At 38.2% G+C, this 19083-nt stretch overlaps 2 protein-coding genes across 5 annotated transcripts; both read left to right on the top strand.

Annotated features, from left to right (window-relative positions):
* The first annotated feature begins 838 nt into the window (after positions 1 to 838).
* ilf3a (interleukin enhancer binding factor 3a) lies at positions 839 to 15198 on the top strand. Of its 3 annotated transcripts, none has more exons than XM_067373287.1 (19): positions 839 to 922; positions 1333 to 1504; positions 2586 to 2703; positions 2914 to 3113; positions 4154 to 4319; positions 5191 to 5338; positions 6184 to 6275; positions 6614 to 6709; positions 6832 to 6943; positions 7028 to 7125; positions 9094 to 9190; positions 9457 to 9537; positions 9664 to 9851; positions 10038 to 10172; positions 10278 to 10403; positions 12105 to 12248; positions 12344 to 12440; positions 13695 to 14018; positions 14094 to 15198. In XM_067373287.1, the coding sequence occupies exons 2-19, from the start codon at positions 1350 to 1352 to the stop codon at positions 14231 to 14233; spliced, it is 2517 nt and encodes an 838-aa protein (XP_067229388.1). In that variant the 5' UTR covers positions 839 to 922; positions 1333 to 1349; the 3' UTR covers positions 14234 to 15198. The 3 variants fall into 3 exon arrangements, with proteins under 3 accessions (XP_067229388.1, XP_067229387.1, XP_067229389.1); XM_067373286.1 differs by having other exon boundaries at positions 884 to 1036; XM_067373288.1 differs by having other exon boundaries at positions 884 to 1036; positions 2917 to 3113.
* Positions 15199 to 15706: 508 nt separating this feature from the next.
* Positions 15707 to 18350, top strand: acp5a (acid phosphatase 5a, tartrate resistant). Of its 2 annotated transcripts, none has more exons than XM_067374245.1 (6): positions 15707 to 15771; positions 16581 to 16668; positions 16797 to 16996; positions 17207 to 17331; positions 17506 to 17851; positions 17924 to 18350. In XM_067374245.1, exons 2-6 carry the CDS (start codon positions 16581 to 16583, stop codon positions 18182 to 18184), a joined length of 1020 nt encoding a protein of 339 aa, XP_067230346.1. In that variant the 5' UTR covers positions 15707 to 15771; the 3' UTR covers positions 18185 to 18350. The 2 variants fall into 2 exon arrangements, with proteins under 2 accessions (XP_067230346.1, XP_067230347.1); XM_067374246.1 differs by lacking the exon at positions 15707 to 15771 and adding an exon at positions 16440 to 16461.
* Positions 18351 to 19083: the final 733 nt, after the last annotated feature.

The raw sequence follows: 19083 nt of genomic DNA on the forward strand, positions 1-19083 counted from the left end.
ATAAAATAAATGAATTAACAAATATATAAATATTCGAAAAGACAGAATAATAATGCCCAGTACTGTCACTGATTAGGCATTTCTTTTAATTAACTAGTTATTCAACATTGATTAAATATGTAATTCTCAGTGTTGGGGAAAGTTACTTTTAAAAGTAATGCATTACAATATTGCGTTACTCCCTAAAAAAAGTAACTGGGTTACTTTTTATGGAAAGTAATGCATTATGTTACTTTTGTGTAAGCTGTCACAGAACATGCCATTAAATTGTTTGATATAGGCTTTTCAGCCAACTTTAAACAATTATGAAGCACAAAACTTTTAAACAACTCAAAACAGCAAAAATGTAAAAGGGAACATAAACACAACAAACTATGGCACGGTGATTGGAAAATTTAAATAAACATGTGACAACCTACCCAAACCTTTATTCTTATTTAGCCTATTGCCTGGTTTCACTTAAGCAAGTCCCAAACTAAAATGCATGTTTGAGCTGTTTTAAAGGGACAGTTCACCTAAAAATTAAAATCATAATTTACTCACCCTCAAGTTGTTCTAAATCTAAATCTGTACAAGTTTCTTCTGAGAAGATATTTTGAACAAACAGTTGATGGACCCCATTGATGACAACATTTTAATTTTGGGGTGAACTATCCCTTTAACTGCACTGAACAGTCAGTTGCTTAGCAGTGGAGAGTTTGAGTTTGAGAGTTACCCAGACGACTGTAGTGCATCCTCAGACAACACAGAGGACCACTTGAATAACATCAAACTCTTGTTTCTCTCACTCTCATATGATACTAAATGCAGTTCCACATACTTCCTCTAGGCGTGGAGGATTTTGACAGCGCATGCGCTAGAGGGTCAGAGCGTGGCCCGGAAGTTGAACAGTTTAGCTTCCATTGAATAAACTGAGCGAATGGTGAGTACAACAAATCTGTTTAGATTTGTAGATAAATACAAGGACACGCAATATTAAAGTCTACGTGATCTTAAAGACGTGTACGAGTTTTTACTAACACTAGCAGCTGTGCAGGTAAATATGAATGGTTGCTTCATGTCATTCGTTTAACCAAATGACTCGTTCGCGCGCATGCTAGTGTGCTTCGCCGATAACGAATGTTTTGTTAAGACGCGATAGATGTTTTTATTATGAATAAATGTTTTATTATTGTCATTTGTTGTGTTATGAAGTTTTAGTTTTAATGAGAAATACGCCTAGAATGTGAAACCTTTTTAAATCACCAAAGAGAAGTAACGTATGTATGTTCACTGGCTAATTAACGCGCGCGTGTTGTTGTTGGTTTGTCTGTTTGTGAACGTTGTGTGCAGGTCATTGTTTGAAGGATATGGCTCAAATGGGACATTTTCAGAGGCGGAGGGAAGGACCTTTTCCACCTCGACCACCACCTGCCTGGGGTGAGAATCAGGCCTACGAGGAGCTGCTTTACTGGGATAATCTCATGCAGGAGGGTTACCGCCTCCACCCGCAGGACTACGACAGGTAAATCAACTAGTCTTTTCTTACAACTAAACATACATACAAAAATATAATGTTCAGTTGGAATTATGGCAAACCTGTAAGTACAAATACATTTTATAATTGTGATTTTTTTTACAGGCTTTAAAAAATCAAAATCTTAATTAAGTTTTTGTATTTTATACTTTTTTTTTTTTTTTTTTAAAGGTGCCCTAGAATCAAAAATTGAATTTACTTCGGCATAGTTGAATAACAAGAGTTTTAGTGATATTTGTGAATTGTCTTTCTAAATGTTTTGTTAGCATGTTGCTAATGTACTGTTAAATGTGGTTCAAGTAACCATCGTTTATTACTGTATTCGCGGAGACGAGCCGTCGTTATTTTCATTTTTAAACACTTGCGGTCTGTATAATTCATAAAAACAACTTCATTCTTTGTAAATCTCTCCAACAGTGTAGCGTTAGCCCAGAGAATATAGCCTCAAACTCATTCAGAATCAAATGTAAACATCCAAATAAATACTATACTCACATGATCCGATGCATGCATGCAGCATGAATTATGAACATTTTGTAAAGATCCATTTGAGGGTTATATTAGCTGTGTGAACTTTGTTTATGCACTGTATAACTGCACTTATAGTCGAGAGCTCGGGAGGGCAGGGAGCGAGAGATTTAAAGGGGCCGCGCTGCCTGAATTGGCGCATAGTTAATGATGCCCCAAAATAGGCAGTTTAAAAAAATTAATTAAAAAAATTTGAGCTGAAACTTCACAGACACATTCAGGGGACATCTTAGACTTATATTACATCTTTTGAAAAAATGTTCTACGGCACCTTTAAAAAGTTAGTATAATTTTGTAATTAACTTTTCTTAAACATTTAATTTGGTAGAATTGGCGTAATTCATTTTTGTGCAGTTTCTGTTGTACAATTTTGTTTTTCAAATTTTGTCCAGCTTTCACACATATCTGGGAAAATCATGGGGAAAACATGGAACCTTCTCTAAATCCAGTTCTTTTGAGTGGCATCTTGACTTACAGTGGATGAACTGATTGAATGTATGTATGTACATAAAGATGCGATAAAAGTAAATTCTTGTTGCAGGTATGAAGAGTTGCGTTATTGGTATGACTGCTTGTGTTATGAAGAAGACCTCCGGCAGTACAATGATTACATTGTTGAATACAGAAAGTGGGAAGTGGAGAATATGCACTCAGGCGAGGTATATCACACTAATATATATGAAATTTATAATGCAAATTCATTCTTGGTTGCAAAATATTTATTAGTATATTTATTACTCTCTGAAAGACTAGTACATTTGTTTTCAACATTGTTTGCATAAAATAATAGTAGACTATAATGAGAAACATGAATAAATGAAGTGCAACAGCAAAATTTGTGTCAATAATTCAACACTTGTGTTACTCAGCAGCTTCCACCAATGAGGCCACCGCCTCAGCGAACATTTGTGAACGAGGATCGCTATATAAAGGCCAAGCACACAACTGTGTACCCATCAGCAGAGCAGCTGGATGCAGTGCAGAGCATGGTGTCTCATATGGAGTGTGCCCTGAAGTCTGTCTCTGATTGGTTGAATGAAAAAGAGAGTAGTGCCGCTGATACTGAAAGGTATGGTAGTCAGAGAAGTCATCTGCCCTGATGCATTTAGACTTAGGACAAAAATTGAGCACGTCACTACATTTTATTTTAAAAGGGATAATTCACCCAGAAATTAGAATTTCACTCACCTTCATGCCATCCCGATGTGTCTTTCTTTCTTCAGATAAATACAAAGAAAGATTTTTGGGAATATAATCCATCTCTGTGAGTCCATATAATGCCATTCAAAGGCTTTTGCTTATTTGAGACTTGAAAAACCACACACAGCAATCGTGACTGTAATGCATAAGACCCCAGTAGATGAATCCATGTCTTCTGAAGCAAAATGATAGGTGTGTAAGAAAAATTTGAAGTGGCGGCCTCTGCACAAGCTTTACGACACACTTACATCACACATACACCTCTTGCAAACTCGTATGACCGTAGACCGAAATAATTGATTTATGATTAAAAACGGTAGTATTTTTGGTACACACACCTGTCGTTTCACTTCAGAAGACATTGATTCATCCGCTGGGGTTATGTGGATTACTGTCAAAATCGCTGTTTTTTTTTATCTGAAGAAATAAAGTCATATACATTGGGGATTGTATGAGGGTGACTAAATGAGACAATTTTTACTTTGGGGTGAGCTATCCTTTTAAAGGAACACTCCACTTTTTTTGAAAATAGGCTCATTTTCCAACTCCCTTAGAGTTAAACAGTTGAGTTTTACCGTTTTCGAATCCATTCAGCCGATCTCCGGTTCTGGCGGTACCACTTTTAGCATAGCTTAGCATAGTTCATTGAATCTGATTAGACCGTTAGCATCGCGTTTAAAAATGACCAAAGAGTTTTTATAATTTTCCTATTTAAAACTTGACTCTTCTGTAGTTAAATCGTGTACTAAGACCGACAGAAAATGAAAAGTTGCGATTTTCTAGGCTGAAATGGCTAGGAACTATACAAACAAAGTGGAGTGTTCCTTTAAGCTATTGCAAGGTACTTGATATTACAGTTTGGTTAGAAGTTCAGACTCATGTTTGCAGTCCATGCTGTTTTCCCACCAGTGGTTCAACTCAAAGTAAACTGCGTGGTGTTTTGAGAGTGGGCCTGGTGGCTAAAGGACTTCTACTGAAAGATGACTTGGAGTTAGAGTTGGTGTTGCTCACCAGGGATATGCCCACCAGTTCTCTGCTCAGGCTGATCTCTGGAAAACTCTCGGAATTCATAAAGGTTTTTCTCACACTTTATTATTCCATATACATTCTATCACACATATATATATATATATATATATATATATATATATATATATATATGTATATATATATATATATATATATATATATATCATTTTCAGTTTAATGAATATCTACAAATAGATCTGCTTGTGTTTCAGTAGACACATTAAGAGGAAAAAATGGCATCTTTCTGCAGAATGCCTTCAAATGTAGGAAAAAGCTCGAGAGCTAACAACACTACACTAGTATTGATATTTGAAAGCATTATACAATTGGATAATGTTTTCAGTAAAAGTGCACTACCATTCAAAAGTTTGTCATCAATAAAATACTTTTATTCAGCAAAGACGCATTCATTTAACCAAAAGTGACTGTAAATACAATTATAATGTTTTAAGATTTCTATTTCAAATAAATGCTGTTTTGAACTTTCTATTCATTAAAGAATGCTAAAAAATGTATCAGGGTTTCAACAAAAAACTTATACAGCACTACTGTTTTTCTGATGTTAGTAGAAATAAGAAATTTCATTATGTCTTCTGAAGGAACATAACACTGAAGACTGGTGTAATGGTAGCTGACAATTCAGCTTTGCTGTCACAAAATAAATTACATTTTAAAATATAATGAAAATAGAAATGTTATTTTAAATTGAAAAAAAAAAATCGCAATATTGCTGTTTTTATTCTATTAAATAAATGCAGCCTTGGTCAGAGACTTCTTTTAAAGTCTACAAACTTTTGAATAGTGTATGTAAAGAACCGTTCAAGTTCTGATTCCATGCAAGGCGGGTTGTTAACAGCCAATATTTATGAAAAAGTAAATTGACATGCACTTTCTCCTCTCACTTTCCTCAATGAAAGGATGTTACTGAGGAGAAATACGTCATCACTCCATCTATCCAAGAAGCTGCTATTATTGTTACTAGCACGAACGAGCCCATGCTGAAACTGAGCATCCATCTGACCTCACCTGTGGTCAGGGAGCAGGTTGAAAAAGAGGCATCTGGAGGTATGATCTCACACTCTTGTTTTTGGGCCAAAAAGACCTTCAGTACCATCAGAAGAGTGAAAATAAAGTTCCTGCAGTACACTCCTGCTGCACTAAATTGTTGGATAAGTGGTGATTCCTTCTGAGCCAAATACTGGATGCTTTCAGCATTTTAAATGTTACAAGTATTGTCTTCGTTATTGTTCAGCATTTTACTGTTGAACATTGAAACTTCCGAACGTCTCTAAAGCGTTACGAAGGGTTTGCATTGCAGCAAAAATGAGTCAGTAGGCTCATAGTCTAAGATATGCTTGTTTTATTAAATTATATTCTAAAGTGGGTAAGAGTTTGTATTTAGACAATTTCAGATAATTACAGCTAGCTTCATTTTATGTAACAACAAGTTTTGTGCTTAATAAGGAGTAATCTGTTTGTCTAGAGCAGGTTTCAGGTGTGTTTTGCTGCAGTATTTACCCTGTTCACAACTGAATTCACCTAAATCAAAGTATTGCTTTTGTTGCCTGTGGTTGCAAATTGACTTTCTCAACCAAGCCTTCTAGTTTGTCAATTTTAGGGGCGCTGGACTTTTGACCAACTGGAAACTCTCTGTCTCAAAAGGGGGCGCAGTTGGCCTACAGAAGAAGAGGGTGAAATGTCTGTAGAAGTAGAGTAATATAAAGATTGTCATTGACCATTGTTCAAACTGCCAGGGGTGCATACTAGGCTTTGTGTTAGATTACTTCCTGAACAGTTCCCCCTCTTCCTCTTGCCTGTGGGCACGGGGACACTGCGTCTAACCCCTGGCCAGATGACAGAACCCCCCTTGGTCAAACTGTACCTTGTCTTCTTACTCCATTCGTCACTAGAACCGTGCGCGGAAAGCTCTCCGCAGGACGCTCTGGACAGGCAGAAATGCCTGGCTTCTCTGGCGTCTCTCCGCCAGGCCAAGTGGTTCCAGGTTTGCATCCCGTCTTTATTTGTCTAAAAGTCGACTTATAAATTAATCTGACATTTGACCTGGGGAAAATACATATTTGCACATTGAGCTTCTCTGAGAAATACTTTTAAAGACTGTTTGAATATTGAAACGTCCATAAATGCTTTAAACTGAATTGCGTATAACCTGTTTCCGTTTAAATGTCAGATGTATCTTACCCAGGTTGCAATTTGTTCGTTCTTGGTCAGAAACTATAATTTGGCCAGATTGATCTGCTTAATACAAAACATCCTCTAAAAAGTATCTAAAAGTGATAAATGATAAAGCGTTAACAGGTTTGTTCTTCGTTGGCTTAACAGGCTAAAGTGTCCGTCATTGAGTCGTGTGTCATCGTGATTCGGATCTTGCGGGACTTGTGTACCCGTGTTTCAACGTGGGCCCCGCTCAAAGGCTGGGTGAGTCAACTTCAAACAACAAAAAAGAAATCTTTGCAGCTAGACGTTGATGAGTGCTTTTATAAATAAATATACTGGTCACATTTCTAAGCGTGTCTCTTTATTCCTATATTTGTCTGCAGATTCTTGAGCTGTTGTGTCAGAAGGCCATTTCAACCAGCGAGAGGCTGCTGGGACCTGGAGAGGCATTTCGGAGAGTTCTAGAGTGTCTTGCGTCAGGGATACTAATGGAGGGTAAAGACTGAAACAAAGCATTGAGTGGGTGTGCATATTTTTTTGTGTTTTGAGGCATCTACTGAGCACAACCGTTCTTTACAGATGGTCCAGGCATTTCTGATCCCTGTGAGCGAGACAGCACTGATGCTGGCGCCCATCTTACACTGCAACAGCGAGAAGACATTACCCAGAGTGCACAGGTTACTTGCAATCCTACACTATAGCTTGACTTTATTTTACATTGTTCTAGTCTATAAACTTTGCAAATAAAAAATGCCATTATTTACTTGGCCCAGTGTCATTTCAAACCTATGTCTTCACCCCTGCTGCAGCTCCAAAAATGTTTTCAAATATTCAGAACAATGACGTCCAACCTAGCGAGACTTGTTGACTTATCATTTGTAAATCAGATCAAGCTCTTGTTAACACTGGTGAATGAACTTTCCATGTGAACATTTGTCCTTTTTGTTGATGGGGGGGGAATACTGTGACAGAGTAAATGGCTGTGACCTGTGGAAGCTTGTTTTTGCCACAGAATTAAAAAAAAAAAAAAAATAGACTTTGAGACTTTGAGACTTTTTTTTCTCACAATTGTGGGTTTACATCTTGAATTCTGACCTGCATAACTTACTTTAGTTTCTCGGTTGATGCTGTCATCCAGGGGTAGTGCTGGTGTTTAAATGCTTTAAAAACTTTGGCTTTCTGCACTAAATGAACTCTTTCCCTGCCATTGATGGAATTTTCCTGTTTTCCATGTTTTCCCTATTATATGTCAGTGGGTGCTATTACGTGTCTTCAAAAATAGTAGAGAATCAAAACATTTCATTTCATTTTTATGAAAATTATCTATGGCTGCATTTACACTGGCACAAAAAATCCGTACAAACACAATCCACACGAGATCGTTTTTTCGCTTGTATTATGAAGCAGACGTGCTTGTATGCACTCGCACTAAAAATTTGCAGCTTTATTATTGAGGGGGGAACTGAATTTCAACCTTTGCCGGTTAATTTAAAAGAGTGCCGTGTTGTTTCTTATAAGCCAAAAGCTTCACTGTAGCTCTCTCTCGCGCGCTCTCTCCCTAGCTCGCTCGAATTCATTCAGAAAAGTGAAATTGTAAAACTAATAACTGTAGATAAAATATCAAACACAAATTACCTTTTTTTTCCGGTCTATATCCATTCAGTAAGATTTTGCGCTGCAATACATCCATGACACTGACAGTTATCCATTCTGACAGGTAATTATGGCCACTCGGCATGAAATATATAAATCATTTTAATAGCACGGCCATTCAAAACCCGAGGGTCTACTTTGTGCATGGAAAAACTATCAATGACAATCATTTTGGGGCAGGAATAATGTAAACGCAGAAATCAGATACCAGTCGCATCTAAAGTGAATGTAAACACACTGGCTAAAAAATTGGTTGTGGTCAAAAGATCGGATCTTTATATTAAGACTTGCAGTGTAAATGCAGCCAAAAACGCTGGTGTTTCTTTTTTGCCCTAAAAAAAAGAATAAAACAATTTTTTGGGAATGAATAAATCCAAATTATTTTGAGAGTTACACATCTGAGTTGTTAAACCCCAAACTTTGAACAGTAGTAATGTGGAATACGTCTCACATAAACAAAACTATGAGAAAGAATTTCATGATTTGTCTTAACTGTGCAGTTTCAGCAAGAGAAATGATTCAGACTATCACAGCAAAAAAAAAAACTAAAAACTAAAATTTAATTAAAATAATGCATGGCTACTAAGAAATATGAAAGGCCATTAATTTTCTCATTTCAACTGCCATTGATTAGTGTGGCAAAGTTTTAGGCTGTGAATGTAATGCTTTAAGACTTGGTGATTAGTTTCTTTCATCTTTCAGCCAGTGAGTTAAAGGTTCTCTTCACTGTGTTGAACTTAGTGTTTGTGAGAGAATGACTAATTAAAACAAGAACAGCTTTGGTCTGGTCAGGAATCGGTGTCCCCCTCGTACCCTGCAGCCGATTTAAGAGCCAGAGGCGCACTCTTCCCTGTGCAAAACAGTGGAAACAAACTTCCATATTGGCCTGATAAGATGGTTTATAAAGCTGCTACATTTACAAGATTTCTAAACTTTGAGAAAACTCGTTTGATTCTTTCACATTAAATTTGTTGCTTTCCTCCCACCCCTAGTTCGCCTTAAGGCTGTCAGCTTTTGGGCAGCTTTACAAAGTTCTTGGGATGGACCGCCTCAACTCCAAAGCCGCTAGAATTCTCAGCGAACATAGAGGTACCAAGACAACCTTTTCCGGTGTCCTAAACGGACTGTTAGAAATGGTTTTGCCTGTTTTCCTCTCTTAGAATTAAATGCGGTGTTTGCTTGTGTACCTGTGAAGCTTCTGTATGTAAATAAACCCCTATTAGGACTGCATAACCTATTCAGGCATAGTTCATTGTCATTTTCTAGGGTGAGTCAAGTTGCTGAACAGTGAATAGGCATTGATGGGTAAAATGTATTAAATTTGTCATGCTTCTTTCAATTCATTTCAATTGCAGGGGCTGATTTCCCAGCAAAGAGACCAAGGGAACTTTATGATGCTGGGGATCTTGAAATAAGACCAAAATTTCCAAGAAAAGGTATGCATCTCAATTTCAGTTTCTTTCCTGGCATCCCCTTCGGTTACCCTGCACTAATTTTATATTTATAGCTCATCTCATCTTTTAGTGAAATACGACCTATATACCTGTGCTTTCTCCTGGCAGAAAAGAGTGAACCAGCAAATGCCCTAATGAAGTTGAACCAGCTTCGGCCTGGGACCCTCTACAGATTGGCGTCACAGACTGGGCCTGAACATGAACCTCAATTCACAATGGCTGTAGAGGTGGATGGGATAACGTATGAGGCTACAGGCCCTTCCAAACGCAGCGCCAAGCTTCATGTTGCCCAGAAAGTGAGTCTGCTGATAGTCTCTCACATTTGTAGCTACGTACAGGGTGCTAAATAAACTTTGTGTTGTAGATGACACATGTAACTAACATAGGGAGTGTTTTCAAAGATTGTTGTCTTTAATATGAGTGTGAAACATAAACTTTGTGTAAATTTCAATTGTGTCCTATGCCATGTTCACAACACACAGGTACTGCAGGCATTAGGTGTGCCCTTGCCGTCAGAAACCAAACCTGCTGAAGAAAGTAAGAGCCAGTCTGTTTCCACACCTGCAGCCTCTGGTTCCGATGAAACCACTCCTTCAGGGTCTGATGACGGCGCTGAGGTTAGCATCCAAAGAACCTCCTTGAGCAGCTTTGGGATTTGATGCGTTTATAGACTGTGGGAGTTTGGTTTGGCATGGAGTGATTGGTTCCACTTCATCTTGCAGGGTGGCCCCATCCTCACCAAACATGGCAAGAATCCAGTCATGGAGCTCAACGAGAAGCGGAGAAGTCTGAAATATGAACTTGTCTCTGTCAAGGGACGCTTCAATGACAAGACCTTCACCATTGAGGTTAGACATGATGACTAAAGCTAGTGATGATGGTTTGCAAAGACATATTGGGTGGTACCTAGTGGGAAAGCAATGGTACTGTACATGGTGACTGAGGCAGCAAAAGTGATCTGTTCTATGTTTTGGAGTGTATTATACACTTTGCTGTCAGTGAGTGTTTTTTGGAAGAAAAATGCCTTTCAGTAAGGAAGAATTAAATTGATAAAGGAACAAAGTCCTTGCAATGATTTCAAATAAATGCTGTTATTTTGATTTTTCTACTCAAAGAATTACACACACACCAGCATGACGATACCAGCATTTCCCCCTAGCATTTTGAGCACATTCTTAAACACCTCTGATTGGCCATTGCATTTACACGCTCAACCGATATGTCTGTGATTTAGCTACAATGATCAACGCTTCAAAAACATATTGTAAATAGACATCAATGACGCTCTTAAACCGAGTGCTTGCACAGATACACACGGGAGCGTTTGAAAGCAGGCGTCCATCAGCAGATATATTAGGGATATATTAGAAGGATCTTGTGACGCTGAAGACTGGAGTCATGATGCTGAAAATTCAGCTGTGTCATCACAGGAATAAATTACACTTTAAAATAGAAAATAGAAGTTATATTAAATTGTAATAATATTTAAAATGACTTTTTGCTGTATTTTTGATCAAATAAGTTCAGCCTGGGTGAGCATAAGAGACATCTGAACTCAAACTTTTGAACAGTATAATATTGCAAAAACTTGAATGTTACATTTTGTCATGTTTATATGCCCTGCATGCCTGTGACAGGGGTGAATAGAGGCTATAAATGTCTAAAAGTTTTAAATCTCAGATGCAGTTTATGCAACCCAAAATCACACAAAAAAAATCCAACATAAATACTGTAAAGAGAATATCAAAAATATTAGCAGAATCTTCAAGGTTAGATCGACACAAATCACTCGTCATTTGTTTAATAATTCGTCATTAAAACGCTTTTTTCCCTTTTCTCTAGGAGCCCAGTCAGTCAAAGTCAACATGAGCAACTCAACAGTACATGTCATATGAATAAATTGTTTCAATAATGTCCATGTTTCAAGCGTCTTTTTTTAAAAATACTATATTCTTAAAGGTACACTTAAATTGTGTGTAGCTGGAACTTGTTTTGTTTGACATGACGGAAGTACACAAGGACGAATGACGGAAGCCTGAGATTTCCTGCCAAACTCGACAGCTCTGTTTATAAATCACTAATTACAGTGACTCAGTAATTCAAGAACACTGCTTCCCGTTTTTATTCACCATATGAAGCTGGAGATGTGCCAAGTTGAGAAGTGATTATGAGGCATGTCATAATTTCCCTGGTATGCCATAAATTTAAAATACTTTTTATAAAATATACATTTATGTTTGCATTCACTTGTGGAAAACAATGTGCACTGCAAGCTACAACACCTGTATCCTCTCTGTATATTTATATTCTTGTAATTTAACCCCCAGTTCAGACTAGGCAACTGTGCGATCATTCTGCAATATATTATTTTTAAAAAAAGTTCCTTCTGTTGCCCTAAATCCCATTTCTCATGATGAACTCCTTGAATAAGCATGAGGAAATACTGCTTAAATCTACTCCTTTGACACATTTTCCTGCTGCCCTCGCTTTAAAAACAACTTGCAGTTCAGATTTTTATCTTACATGCATGTGTTTTTCCTCTATTTCAGGTAGAGGTTGATGGACAGAAATTCCAGGGCTCTGGATCAAATAAGAAATTGGCCAAAGCTAACGCAGCACTTGCGGCTTTAGAACAGCTCTTTCCAGAAGGTTCTCCTGCAGACCCACTCAAGAAAAAGAGATTCCCACCTATGGTAAGGACAACATTATTTTGTGGAGCTTCTTTCTTGTCCAGTATTGTTTTGTTCCTTGGTCTACAGTCTTTTGCAAATGTTTTATTTATCTTTAGGGCTATGGTATGGCTGGAGTACCTTACAATGCAGGCAATCGAGGTAGAGGAAGAGGCAGAGGTAGAGGCAGAGGATTCAACACTGGCAATTTTGCAGGTACACTAACATCATTAAAGGCTTCATTCTCCTCTTGCTTGTTAGTTTCTAAAAACAAAAAATAGCATCTACCTGCTGAGGCATCGCCTCTACAAGATCCCTGAAGGTGTCCTGTGGTATCTCGCACCGAGAGATTCTGACCAAGTCGCCTTGCTATAATAATTTGACCCTTGTCAAAGTCCCTCGGATCTTCATTCCTGCCCATTTCTCCTGCATCCAACACGTTGATTACGAGAACTGATTGTTTGCTTACCATCTAATCTACACAGACCTTAAAGGATTAGTTCATTTCAGAATTAAAATTTCCTGATAATATACTCACCCCATGACATCCAAGATGTTTTTTTTTTGTTTTTTTTTTGTTTTCAGTGAAAAAGAAATTAAGGTTTTTGAAGAAAACCATATAGTGGACTTCAATAGTTACCAACGGGTCCAAATTGCAGCTTCAAAGGGCTCTACACGATCCCAGCCGAGATATAAGGGTCTTATCTAGTGGCGCAAAATGATGGGGGGAAAAATTCTATACTTTTCAACCACAAATGCTCATCTTGTTCTGTGCACCACGCATTAAGGAATCACGTTGGAAAGTTCACGCTTGACGTAGCCTCAAGTACCAAGTGTTTACAAGAGCGAACATGCAAAGACGGTCAAAACAGCCTTGTCAAAAAAAAAAAAAGTAAAACAATGATGTCAGATGATTTTGAAGTTGGAGGAGTTTTTTGCCCTAACACAGTACTTAAGCCTACGTCATGCGTGATTTTTCCACCGTAATTATGTAATGCATGACGCATCTCAGAGCTAGTGCAAGATGAGCATTTGTGGTTAAAAAGTATCAATTTTTATTTTTAGAAAATGACTGGCTCATTTTGCTAGATAAGACACTTATTCCTCGTCTGGGATCGTGTAGAGCCCTTTGAAGCTGCAATGAAACTGCAATTTGGACCTTCAACCCGTTGGTAGCAGTTGACGTCCGCTATATGGAAAAAAAAATCCTGGAATGTTTTTAATTTCTTTTCGACTGAAAGAAAGACAAACATCTGGGATGACATGGGGGTGAGTATATTATCAGGAAATGTTAATTCTGAAGTAAACTTATCCTTTAATATGTGGCCTTGTTAGGAAGTAATCAATGATATTTACTTCACATGTGACTGGTTACAATGTTTTGCTCATCAGTGCTTAGAGGAACAGACAATATGTAATATTCCTATAATGTCTACTTAACTTATAGTCTCTAACCGTTTGTCTCTTCAGGCCCCACCACTACTGCTGGACTGACCCCAGCCATGTCCGTTTCCAACTCCAGCACACCTATGACTTTCCAAGAAGACCCGTCCGCAAACGCTACCATCAGCGCGGCCACCTACCAGGCTGTTCCTCCACCAGTGACTGGCTATTATAATCAGTACTCTCAGTCCTATTCACAATTCAAAAAACCCCAGGGTCAGGTCCAGAATCAGAATCAAAACCAGAGCAAAACAACAAATCAACAAGCTCCTCTTGTTGGACCAGACTACGGCTATGGATATCAAGGGGCTGGCATGGGTATGGGAGGACCACCTGATTTCAATTATGCAGGTGAGTTTGAGTGCTGACACGCCATGTAATAATTGGTTTAAGCCAGAACAATCTGAAACTCTGATTTCTTTATAGCATACAGTGGACCACCTGGTACAGCAACATTCGGGCCACCTGGAACAACAAATCAGAGCTATAGCTTCACCCAGAGCGCCTACCCCAACCTGGGCGGCTACAGCAGTGGAGCCAGTACAACAGACTACACATACAGATAAATGTACCATGTTTGGTCTCCCAGCTCGAGGATGTACAGATCCTTATACAACTGAAAAGTAATTTCTGTAATTCTATAGCCTATGGTGTCCTCCTGAGATAAAACATTGACTCTCTAAACCTTTTGAGATTTTATACTGTTTGTGTTACTTTTGCCATTTGAACTGCACCTTGGTAACAGATTTAGCATGGATTTGATTCACCACTAGTTTCAGGAAATAATACATCAGGTTGGTGGAAGTTCTGTCTGTGCCTGAATGGTTGGTGTGACTCAGATGGGGAATTAAGTGTCACATAATCCTGTTTTTCCCCAAAGGTATATTTATGGTCATTCTCTTATTTTGCTTCTAAAATTTTAGCCCTTTTTTTTATATATATTTTTGGACAATAGAATGAACATACTTTGTTGTTTACTTCCCTGAAACCACTCAAGCTGTTCCTTGTTTGGAGTTTTAAGAGATTTGATTTGCGTTACTCAGTTTAATCTCGGTATCGTCTTTTATGTAGAATGTAGCTATTCACTGTTAAATAGGCAAGTGCTGGAAGTTTTGTTCTCTGAGGTGGATGTTGTATGTCATATTTGACCTGTGCAGAAATAAACTTTCTTTTCTATTTTTAATAGCTTTCTTGATTCATTTGACAGAAATTTTGAATCAAGTTCATAGTGCTTAAGTCTTGTATACTTGTTTTAGCGAGTAAAAGGCCTTTTAGTATTATATAAATGCTGTGCCTGTGCTGTGAAATCTTAAGTAAACATAACTTTTTATATTTTTAGTAATTTTAAGACGAACACTTTCTGGACTGAAGCAATTTAGGTGTATATGATTATCCATACATAATTTTGTTTGTGTTAAAATGTATCAAATGTGATGCATCAGGCTTTTAAGAACTTTGATTTGTACATCTCTCAATTGTCATTGTATTGCATTTTATGTTTTGATCCCCATTACTTTTTTGGCCATATAAATATTCGATGACATTCTAGAGAATTCTTTGCTTTCAACTTTGTGGCACCACTTCCAGCCTTTTCTATTCCAGCATAACAATGATCATGTGCACAAAACAAAATCCAAATGACTGGCCTGCACAGAACCTGAACACCTCTGGGTTGAATTGGAACGCTGACTGCGTCACCAAACATATATGCCTGATTCTTTACTTTTGACAAATGGCATAGCCTCAAAGTTGATGGGTTCTAAAAATCACAAAACTGATTTCATGGGTTTTGTGTAAATACTTTGATATGATTTAACAGTTTAGGGTCTGTGGTTGTTTCAGACATCTGAATGGGGTCGGAACAGAAAAACAGAACGGAAGTAATGTCAAGGTGGAAACCTTAGTCTAGGAGTGTTTGAAACAGATGCACTTGTCACATGCGCCTGTGGTCATTGAATCAGTAGGAGCATGTTTTTCCTGCATGGTTAAGTCACATGCATACACACACCCATATGGGAGCTGATATATAGTGAATGAGAGGAGACTGAGCATCTAGTGGAGGAATCACTCACACAAGGATACTTCAAGGACTAAACCACACATTGTGAGTCTTCTTTATCTGCTCTGGATAATCATAATTTCACAGTTTACAGCAATTAATTTTTAATTTTAATTACCACAAGTCTATTTCTCAGTTATAGTTTAGTCAGGAGACTTTTAGGTTACAGTTCCCCTTTTTCTGTTTGATTTATACCATTGAAATGATAATTAAAGTAAAATGCTATTTCCTATTTCAAATAATTGGGAAATTGTATATATGTGTATGTATGCATGTCTGTGTATTCAGAATACTAGCATACTACAGATATGGTAAAAACAGTAAAGAGTAGTGTGGTATTTTATTAGTATCTTTAACATCCATGGAACCTTTCCATTGCACAAATGGTTCTTTAGATTTCAAATGTTCTTCACACAAAGAAAAAAGAATTCTTTTAAGAACTGTTATCTTCACTGAAAGGTTCTTTGTGGAACTCAAAATGGTTCTTCTAATGCATCGCTGCGAAAACCCCATTTTGCAACCTTAAATTTAAGAATGTTGTATGCTATTTAAAATTCAGCTTCAGGGTTTCTACGATCCCATTGGTGAAGTTGATCAATGGGGTAAAAGAAAACAGCTGTAATTGAAATCAGGGTGTGGCTTATAGATGATCAGAATGATTTAAATATAGAGGTAATGCTGTAAGATGGCTATGAGGTGTAGAGAGAGGACTTTCAAAGAGCAAAAGCTGCTGGTGTAGGTGGTTTCTCTATCATGGGATTGCTTGTGTTTTGTGCTTCAATGTAGTTTCAGTTTGTGTGTGAGCATTGGGTAGATAACTATTTTAATGTAGTTGTTTCTGTCTTTCCATACAGATGGCGTCACCACTAATGCTGGTGTTTTTAACTGCTCTCCCTGGGGTCCTCTGCTACTCCTCATTTATTGACCTGGAAGCTAAAGGAAGTGAGTTGGCATTGATATATGTTAAATCCTGAAAAAAAGTGTTTTGTCCTGAATTTTAGTATTAAGGGTTATGGATATTTGTAGCCTCTTGAGTGTTTACATCCCTGCCCTTTTATTGCCTTAATCAGGTAACAAGTCATCCATCAGGTTCCTGGTTTTGGGAGACTGGGGTGGACTGCCATATCCTCCCTACGTTACCCCCATAGAAAAGGCCACTGCCCGCATGATGGCCAAAACCGCTTCCCAGATGGGCGCAGACTTCGTTTTAGCACTTGGCGACAACTTCTACTATAAGGGTGTCAGCGACGTCAATGACCCTAGATTCCAGGTTTGGCTTTGGGAGTTTAGATCCTTTGAATCTTGTAAATGTAAACACAATTTTTTGTTTTACATTGAGAGCTTGAAGCTTCTCATGGACCATGTTTACTGTTGAAATGTTAAATGTTAACTTCTCACAAGTGACTGTGATTTAGAAGGTACAAATCGGTCTAGTCCTTTCCACCTAATGTAGGCCACGGTCCCATTATGCTCTTTGTAGGTCACATTTGAAGACATCTACACTCAGGATTCTCTTAATATTCCATGGTATGTCATTGCTGGCAATCACGACCATGCGGGAAACGTCCTTGCTCAAATTGAGTACAGCCAAAAGTCAAAGAGATGGTACGTAAGCCAAAGTATCTAGGCCTCCATGTCTAAATGAATTTGGTTTCCTGGCTCCTAAGCCAATTTGCAATGTTATTTCTACTGTTAATGCAGCGGTGCTTGGTGTGTTGACTTGGCAGACACCCAGTTCTTGTCCAAACAGGCAGTTTTAACATTAATTCTGTCTCACAGGAACTTCCCCTACTACTATTATGAGATGAACTTCCGCATTCCTCGAACGGACCGCACTTTGACAATCATCATGTTGGACACCGTGTTGCTGTGTGGCAACTCTGACGACTTCCTTGACCAGCAGCCCCGAGCTCCCCGAAGTGGTGTTCAGGCCAACAGACAACTGCTGTGGCTTCAGGAACGCTTGGCAAAATCTAAAGCCGACTATCTCCTGGTAGCTGGCCATTATCCGGTGTGGTCCATATCAGAGCATGGGCCAACTGACTGTCTGCTGAAGAGCTTGAGACCACTGCTTAAGAAGTACAAGGCCACCGCTTACCTGTGTGGCCATGATCACAATCTACAAGTGGGTACTTGAAGCCTCTTGATCAAGTTTGGTTTAAGACTACTCTGACTTTTTGCCTCTTTGCTGTTTCAGTACCTCAAGGAGTCTGGAATCGGTTATGTAGTTAGTGGAGCTGGTAACTTCATGGATCCCGATGTTCGGCATCGCAACCAGGTTCCTCAAGGCTACCTCAAGTTCTTCAACGGTGATGCTGGCACCTTAGGTGGCTTTGCCCATGTGGAGGTCAACAAGAAACAGCTGACTGTTACTTTTATCCAGGCTAGAGGAACCTCTCTTTACAGGGCTGTTCTTAAAAGGCGTGACGCTGTTTCCGAAGAGGCTGACTACGTTTGAATTTTTTTTTTTTTATATACAGTTTTAATGACTTTGGGCTTTTGACCCAGTTTTTTTTTTAAGAATTATGCTATAAATTAGAAAAGTGCTCAAGATTGAAAATGCACTATTGAATCCTTAAGTATTTATAGATTAGTTTTAAATGGTTTAACCAATAAATGTTTGTCTTGAGAACCAGTGTTTTAAAGTGATTATTAAACGACTTATTTAATCTACCAGTACTTTTTGTGGACCCTTTTTGTCTGCTTCCCAGATTAATTGAAGTATTGTCTTCTCAAATGTCTGCATGGATCATGTCAACACTAATTGTTCATGCCACTTTATTTTGAAAGCTTCTTGTGTCTGTAATGGTGTTTATTACTCATTTTTGATGTTGGCACTTCCTAAATTAAAAAAAAAATGGTGTTCATGAACTGTGACTAAAGTTTCTAAAATTGGGCAACTAGTAATGCAGTGGCCAGTCATGGGGCTTGAACTGCAGCATGGGGCTTGACCTGCAGCTGTCAGCTGACCCCCCCCCCCCCCCCCATTTTTTTTTTTTTTTTTTTAGACCCTTTTAATGCATAATCAAATGGCTTCGTCTAAAACCGGTTTCTCCCACAAAGTTGGGCACCTGCTAGCCCTATCTGACTAGGTTCTACCTAGAACCTCAGAATCCAGTATTTGTTGCAGCATGAACCTGACAGAATCTGAGCTGAATGGAAGTTGACTACTACAACCTTTAAGTTTTTGGGCTGTGCTGAGTAGACTTTACAAAGTGCTCAACTTTTGCTTGTCAATACCAAAAATTTATGCACTTCTTGATGGAAATGTGGTTTTTTTTTTTGTTTGTTTTTCAAGAGGTGCATCAATCTTTGGTCAAGATCTTGTATTGACAATGCAAGAGTCAAGCACTCTAT

Source organism: Chanodichthys erythropterus, chromosome 21 (genome assembly GCF_024489055.1).
Source record: "Chanodichthys erythropterus isolate Z2021 chromosome 21, ASM2448905v1, whole genome shotgun sequence".
NCBI classification, from domain to species: domain Eukaryota; kingdom Metazoa; phylum Chordata; class Actinopteri; order Cypriniformes; family Xenocyprididae; genus Chanodichthys; species Chanodichthys erythropterus.